This window comes from Zea mays, chromosome 10 (genome assembly GCF_902167145.1).
Source record: "Zea mays cultivar B73 chromosome 10, Zm-B73-REFERENCE-NAM-5.0, whole genome shotgun sequence".
In the NCBI taxonomy this organism is placed as follows: Eukaryota; Viridiplantae; Streptophyta; class Magnoliopsida; order Poales; family Poaceae; genus Zea; species Zea mays.
The window spans coordinates 110,664,336-110,671,006 of record NC_050105.1 but is presented as its reverse complement, the minus strand read 5'-3'; the positions used below and the strand labels follow the sequence as shown (position 1 = coordinate 110,671,006).

Here is a 6,671-nt window from a genome sequence, read left to right as displayed (position 1 = left end):
GCTTGGGATAAACAACTGGTCACGAAGCTCATATTATCGTTTGGAGTACGACATTTTGAGAATATTCCAAATGTCACAAGTATCCTCTCTTCCTTGGACTTTCTTGTACTCTTCCGGACTTAGGCTTCCCTTGATTATGCTCACGACTTGAGCATTATGATGCACCTCTTGCATCATCTCCGGTGTCATCTCTTCTCCTTGAGCAGGCTTGTTCATACTTATATTAACAATCTCCCAAAGACTTGGATGCACACAGATTAAATGCGACTTCATCTTGTCAGTCCACTCGTCATAGTTCAACTCAATAAGAGTTGGAAGCTTTCCGATGGGCACCGAAGAGAAGTTGGGAACAAAATTACGAGAGTGATCAAATTGAACTCGATTGAATTCGTTACCTTTGCTTTTGGTGGATGACTCTTCGGTGTTGATACTTACCTTACTCATCACCTTAGACACCAAAAGCTCAACCAAGTCGTCGTTGTATTCCATCTTTCCCTTTCCTTTGTCTTCCTTAGCCTTTCTTCTCGATTCTTCTTCTTCGATCTTTTTCTTTGCATCTTCTTCTTTCATGGCAAGGTCGAGTACCTTGGGATCAATTTCCTCACGAAGAACAAACCTATATGCCTATCTTGCCAACTAGAAAAACACAATCACAGATCCAAGCAAGAGCACAAGACATAAGATTTTATCCCAAGGTTCGGCCACACCACAAAGGTGTCCTACTCTCCGTTGAGGAGCCCACAAAGGGCCAGATCTTTTTCAACCCTAATCTTCCACAACCTGACCACAAAGTTCAAGTGAAATCTTTTTTCTCAAATCTGCTCACAAGAGCGGGTGATACAAACTTCTTGGGGTCGTCCACAACTTTGGAGACTCCCAAGCAACCTCAATCCGTCGAGGAACTCGAAGGTTCCAAGAACAACAAGTTCGCACAAGAGGTGTTTGCAACAAGCTCAAGAAATGAGAAAGAGAGGGGAGAGGAAAACAAAATCCGAAGGTCACAAGCACAAACCTCACACCAAATGGGCTCCTTCAATCGATTGATTCAAGAACTAGATCAGGTGCGATAGAGAGAGGGAGACTGCTTTGTGTCAAGTTAGGTGAGAAATAAGTGTGGGGAGTGACCACGGTCAATGAGGAGAGAGGTATGAGGGGGTATTTATAGAGCCTCCTAAAAAAGAGCCATTGTGCTAAACTTTTTCTGCGCAGGGCTGATTGAACCGTCCCTAGGGGCTGATTGAACCGCCTGGTGGTCAGACTGACAGTCAGTCTGCAGGTCAGACTGGTCAACTGACCTTGACACCGGTTGAACCACCCCTAGGGCCGGTTCAACTCGTATTGACCATAGAGTTTGGGAGAGAAAACCTAGGTTGAAGTGGCCCGGAGGCAGGTTCAACTGGTTTTGACCAGAGATTTTCTCAGTTGAAGTTAAGTTCAACTCAGCTGAATTTAAGTTCAACTCAGCTGAAGAAAAGCTCAACTCAGCTGAAGTCAAGTTCAACTCGGATGAAGAAAAGCTCAATTCAACTGAAGTCAAGTTCAACTGCTTTTCAACAGGAACACTCTCCATTTCTCAAACCTAACATCAGCCGAACAACACAGAGTGCCCAAAGAATTTTGATTTTCAAAATAGCTTTTGAATTAGAGGCTTGAGCAATAGCAAACACCATTACCTGTGCGAAAACTACCAAGGAAGAAATAAATCCCGTGACTCAAGAAATATAGAAAAATTTACACGGGCGTTGCACGGAAACTTTTCAAGGCACCACTTGATGTATTTTCTTTGTCCTTGATACTTTCTTTTTCATTTCTCAATTAAAGTTGCTACTCCTTTTTAGCTTTACTGACACTTAGTATACACTAGGAGCAAACTTGTTAGTAACCTTATTTGTTTTGTCATTTAATCACCAATACCCTCAATTGGGGTTGATTGCACCTACAAGATCTATTATGCTGCCATAGGGGGCATTCATCGACACGTGCAATCGCCTTTAAGGTGAGCGCACCGCCATCGAAAACCCTTTCGATAATGCCCTAATGGGCCCACATACGGGTCTTATTTCAAGGTGGTGGCAGTGTTGCCCTCTACCCGGGTCGATAACCATGTAAGTTCCTCACCCTCCTCTAGAAAACTGGGGCTAGGGTTAGGGACTTAGGGTTCATGGTTATTGTTTGGGGCCTATATGATCTTCCCCTTCTACTTTTTGTCCAATTGGTATATCCAAGACTTCTTGGGAGATTTGCTCAAATCCAAATCGAAGGTTCTAGCATATAGGGTTTGGATCTTTGGCATGAATAATGCCTTTTATACCACTGTGAGATTAGATATGTACCTTGCCCTTAACCCTAGCCACTAGATGCGTAAACAATAGGTTGATTACCTTCGAGGTTGGAGTTTATCGCTATTAGAGTGTCGGTTCCACACACTGAATTAGTGAAGACAACAATTGCCTTCCCTCAACTAACCACAAATATGGGTTGCTCGGACCTAGGTGTGTAGGGAATAGTTGACAATACAGAACATTGATTCTTATGTTGTGCTGACTCCTATTCTCCTTTTATCTTCGTGATGTGTGAAAGGGGTTGCAACCAAACGGGTTGTTGCACCCTGATCAGGGCGCATTGAGATCAAACCCAACAATTATGATACCTACATAGCGTCGTAGTGTTAACCAAAGATAATTTAGTTGAACATAACTGATAAGGTAGCAAATAGTGTCATTTTCATCACAAGAAAATTTATGTAGCAAATAGTGTCGCATTGAGATAATTTAGGTACCTATTCTTTGAGTACCACTTTGCTTAGGATGTCTGGTGTTGTTATTCGTATGGCTTCTCGATTATCTCAAGTACATAGTGTATCTTTTATATTTGGAACTTGGCCATAGGGTAGGCTATCTCTAGCAACTCTCTTATCTCATTCCTTATATGTGATATCCTGGCCCCTAGGATGGGATGTCCTGGCCCAAGGCTTAATAGAATTAATAGAGTAATCATATCAACAAGGTGCATCTTCTTTTTCGGAAGCCTACCTCGAAAGAATCTCCAAGTTAAGTGTGCTTGGCTTGGAGCAATTTGGGATGGTTGACCGACCGTGAAGTTTTCTCGGGTGCGCATGAGTGAGGACAAAGTGCGCACAAAAGACTCGTGTTGGTCTGTGGGGACAATATATGATCCTAGCTAGCTGCCAGGAGTAAGTACCGCCGATCCAGGGATTGGACGGGGTGTTACAAGTGGTATCAGAGCCAACCCTCGCGGTTTCACGGACGTGTGTGGGTTAGGGGGTCGGGTATATGGCGCATGTCTCATGTGGGCCCGGAGTGGTCACATGGCATGGCATCTGGCGACACTAGACACACAGGCGTGGCTAAGAGGGGAGGTTCCTGGATTGGGGTTGACCGACGAGGACGTCGGTCTTCTAAGGGGTGGATTGTGATATCCTGGCCCCTGGGATGGGATGTCCTGGTCCAAGGCTTAATAGAATTAATAGAGTAATCATATCAACAAGGTGCATCTTCTTTTTCGGAAGCCTATCTCGAAAGAACCTCCAAGTTAAGCGTGCTTGGCTTGGAGCAATTTGGGATGGGTGACCGACCGGGAAGTTTTCTCGGGTGCGCATGAGTGAGGACAAAGTACGCACAAAAGACTCGTGTTGGTCTGTGGGGACAATATATGATCCTAGCAAGCTGACAGGAGTAAGTACCGCCGATCCAGGGATTAGACGGGGTGTTACATTATCCTACCTCATATTTCAAAATTCATTATATAAACAATACTACCTAAAGTGTAAAATAGTGTTTTGCACGATCATATGCATGATCAGCTAGAGTCAGCCTTAGTAAAGAATTGAAATTGCTAGCCTTGCTATGAGCAACAGCTATGTATTAATCGCCATGGCTACGTAGAAATGATCTATTTTCTAATGAGAAACAAATTCTTTTCCTTTACATGTTATATATATACATTGACTCTGTACATGAGCTATCCTATATAAACAAATATCATAGTAGTACTTGGTTGGAACGACATGTATGTCAACAATTGGTGTGGTCATGAGTGACAGTCTAATCTATGGATGGAGAGTTATTAGTATGTGTGAAAATTTAGGTCCTAGAGTTTTTTTTTCTTCCTGGAGAATCTGGCATGACGCAAACAATGCTCCGAGACGTTGAATTCTGGACGTCTGGGTTAGATCACGCTGCCTGGTCGATAAGTACTTTTGTTAGGTACCGTCAACCATCATCACCCACCCAATAAGCCGCACTAAAGAGAAGATTCCTTTCCTTAGTTTAAGCGCTAATCAAGCAACTTATTTATTAGAGCATCCCCAACAATATATTCTATAAAAGTGCCCTAAAAATAAAAATAGATACTTCCTCCGTTTCACTATCCAGCGACAACTAAAACGAAACGGAGGAAATATATTTTATATAATTTAGAGCACCAACAAAAAATTAAGATCCAACAATAAAGCCTTAAATCAAGTGATTAACCAAAATATATTAATCTACTCCATTCATTTGAAAATGAAAGATTTGTGAAGCGACTGTTTGTTTAGATCTAGATAGGAGATAATGTAATAAGTTGCAGTATATTTGTGACACTTTAGGAGATGACTTATATTTTTTCGACATTCTTTTGTAAAATAGGGTATTGTTGTAGCAGTTTTTTTTTTTTGCAGTTGAGCTCTATAATTTAATTTGGGACACTGAGATAAGTCACTGTTGGAAATACTCTTATGCTGCAATCAACGCTGCTCGCTGCATGCTGCTGTCAATCAAGCAAGTGGGAAAGCAACGGTCGATACCATCGGATAAGTCGGATGAACGGTCGAGATCACATTAAGAAGGTGCTACGCATCACCTAGAAACAGAAGCAGCCGGTGATTGAAACAGGGAGTAGAAGCGGAGATAGTCGATGGACGAAGGGAAGGGAGTCCCTCTAGAAACACTCCAGACATTTACAGCAGCCTTTAAAGAGGAGCAGCCGGTGAACCGCCAGGTGGATCGGATCATGAGATCTGGACCGTCGCTTCGGGCCGGAAGCCTTCCCTGATAAGAGCCGCCATCATCCAATGCTTCACGGAGGCCTCGCCGATGGCTGCATCTCCTACTTGTTCGCTCACCTGCACAATGGATTGCAATATTCCACGCAGATGATTAGCGACTAGCTAGTCAAATCAAACAATCAATCGCTGTTACAAGCCACCCCATGGATCCAGTCCAGTCCAGTCCAGTCCAGACCTTGAGCGTGAGCGTGGACACGACGCGGTCCGGCCCCGACCGGCCGATGCTGGAGCTCTCCACCCGGAAGCACAGCAGCGACTCGGCGGCCGCGCAGAGCGGCGCCGCCACGCCGTCCCGCCGCTCGCACTCCACGGTCACGAAGAACCTGCCGTCGCCGACCTGCGCCGCGCCCACGTGCGTCACCCGGGCGCCGGCGCCCGCGCTCCCCGCGTCGCGGCGCTCCACCTGCTGCTGCTGCTGGCGTCGTCGGCCGGGCCCCGCGCTCCGGCCGTGCTGCAGCTGCGGCTGGTCCTGTCGGGTAGGCGATCTCGGCCGGGCCTCCAGCGTGGCGACCTCGTCCTTCAGCTTCCTGGCGTGCGCCTGGAGGTTCTTCACGTACACCACCGCGTCGGCGATGATGGACGCCTTGTCCATCTGCACATGGCGCGCACATGCATGCAGGGGGACGACATGAATCGAATGACCGAGCTCCCCAGCGAACAGTCGTCCGAACTCCGAAGTCCAGACCGGAGCTAGCCTCACCTTTGTGATGTTGGGGACGAGCGACCTGAGCTCGTAGAGCTTCTCCTTCATCCGGACCCTCCGCTTCCGCTCCGACACGATGGTCTTGGACCGGTCCCTCCGCTTCCGCGTCGCGCCCGACACGTCGTCGCCGTCCTCGCGGTGCGGCTCGGAGGCGAGCTCCCCGGCGCCTTGCTCCCCTGGGCTCGCGTCGTCGCCGTCCAAGGACACGCTCGGTGGCGGACCGCCGTCTGGGGAGCCGCCGTCGACGTCGTCGTCGCACTGCCACTGCTGGTAGTGGTCGTCGGCGTCGCCCATGATGCCGCCATCGCCCGGACCGCCGAACAGCTCCTCGCCCAGCTGCATGAGTTCCTCCACCCACCCGCCGTCGTCGGTGGCGCCGACCTGCTCGACGAATAACCCGCCGTTCGGGAAGTGGGCGGGGTCGTGGCCACTGCCGACGTCAAAGAAGCCCGGGCTGCTGGGCATGAAGTGCTCCAGGTGCAGCAACTGTTCCTCCATGTCCATGTGGCTCACACGATTCCAATGCAAGTGGTGGTGCCGGTGATCTTGTTGGAAAGGGATCGCAAATCGCGAGGTGGTGACCTTGGATTCGAGGCCGAGACCGCAAGTGGCGAGCTCGTTATATATATAGCAGCTCCAGTCTGAAACGGACTAATAAGATACTACTCCGTATTAGCTAGGGTTCCATTTGTGCCGTCCTCTCAACCACTGGACGACACGATTGGAATAGTAGTGGGATGGAACAAACCAGGTGTGGGCTGCTAACTCTGTACCGGAAACAGGTTGTCACGAAACAAGCCGTCAGCCTATTTATATTATATATCCAAAAATAAATCCTTGGCGAATTACATAGTTCCGTTTTCCTTGAGCTAATTTGTACACATACGCGCTAGTAAGTTA

General features: G+C 47.5%; 1 protein-coding gene across 1 annotated transcript; it reads right to left on the bottom strand.

Annotated features, from left to right (window-relative positions):
- Positions 1-4,786: 4,786 nt before the first annotated feature.
- On the bottom strand, positions 4,787-6,409 carry LOC103641578 (transcription factor BHLH156). The gene is made up of 3 exons (XM_008664917.4): positions 5,769-6,409; positions 5,244-5,660; positions 4,787-5,125 (listed from the first exon to the last, which is right to left on the bottom strand). Exons 1-3 carry the CDS (start codon positions 6,273-6,275, stop codon positions 5,012-5,014), a joined length of 1,038 nt encoding a protein of 345 aa, XP_008663139.1. The 5' UTR covers positions 6,276-6,409; the 3' UTR covers positions 4,787-5,011.
- Between the last annotated feature and the right edge of the window lie 262 nt (positions 6,410-6,671).

Bases quoted from the DNA above. Each gene is read 5' to 3' on its own strand.
- LOC103641578 (XM_008664917.4), bottom strand. From the start codon at position 6,275: ATGGACATGGAGGAACAGTTGCTGCACCTGGAGCACTTCATGCCCAGC. The intron at 5,661-5,768 runs GTGAGGCTAGCT...CGCCATGTGCAG, and splicing joins TCGTCCCCAACATCACAAAG to ATGGACAAGGCGTCCATCAT. The intron at 5,126-5,243 runs GTCTGGACTGGA...TCCATTGTGCAG, and splicing joins TGTCCACGCTCACGCTCAAG to GTGAGCGAACAAGTAGGAGA.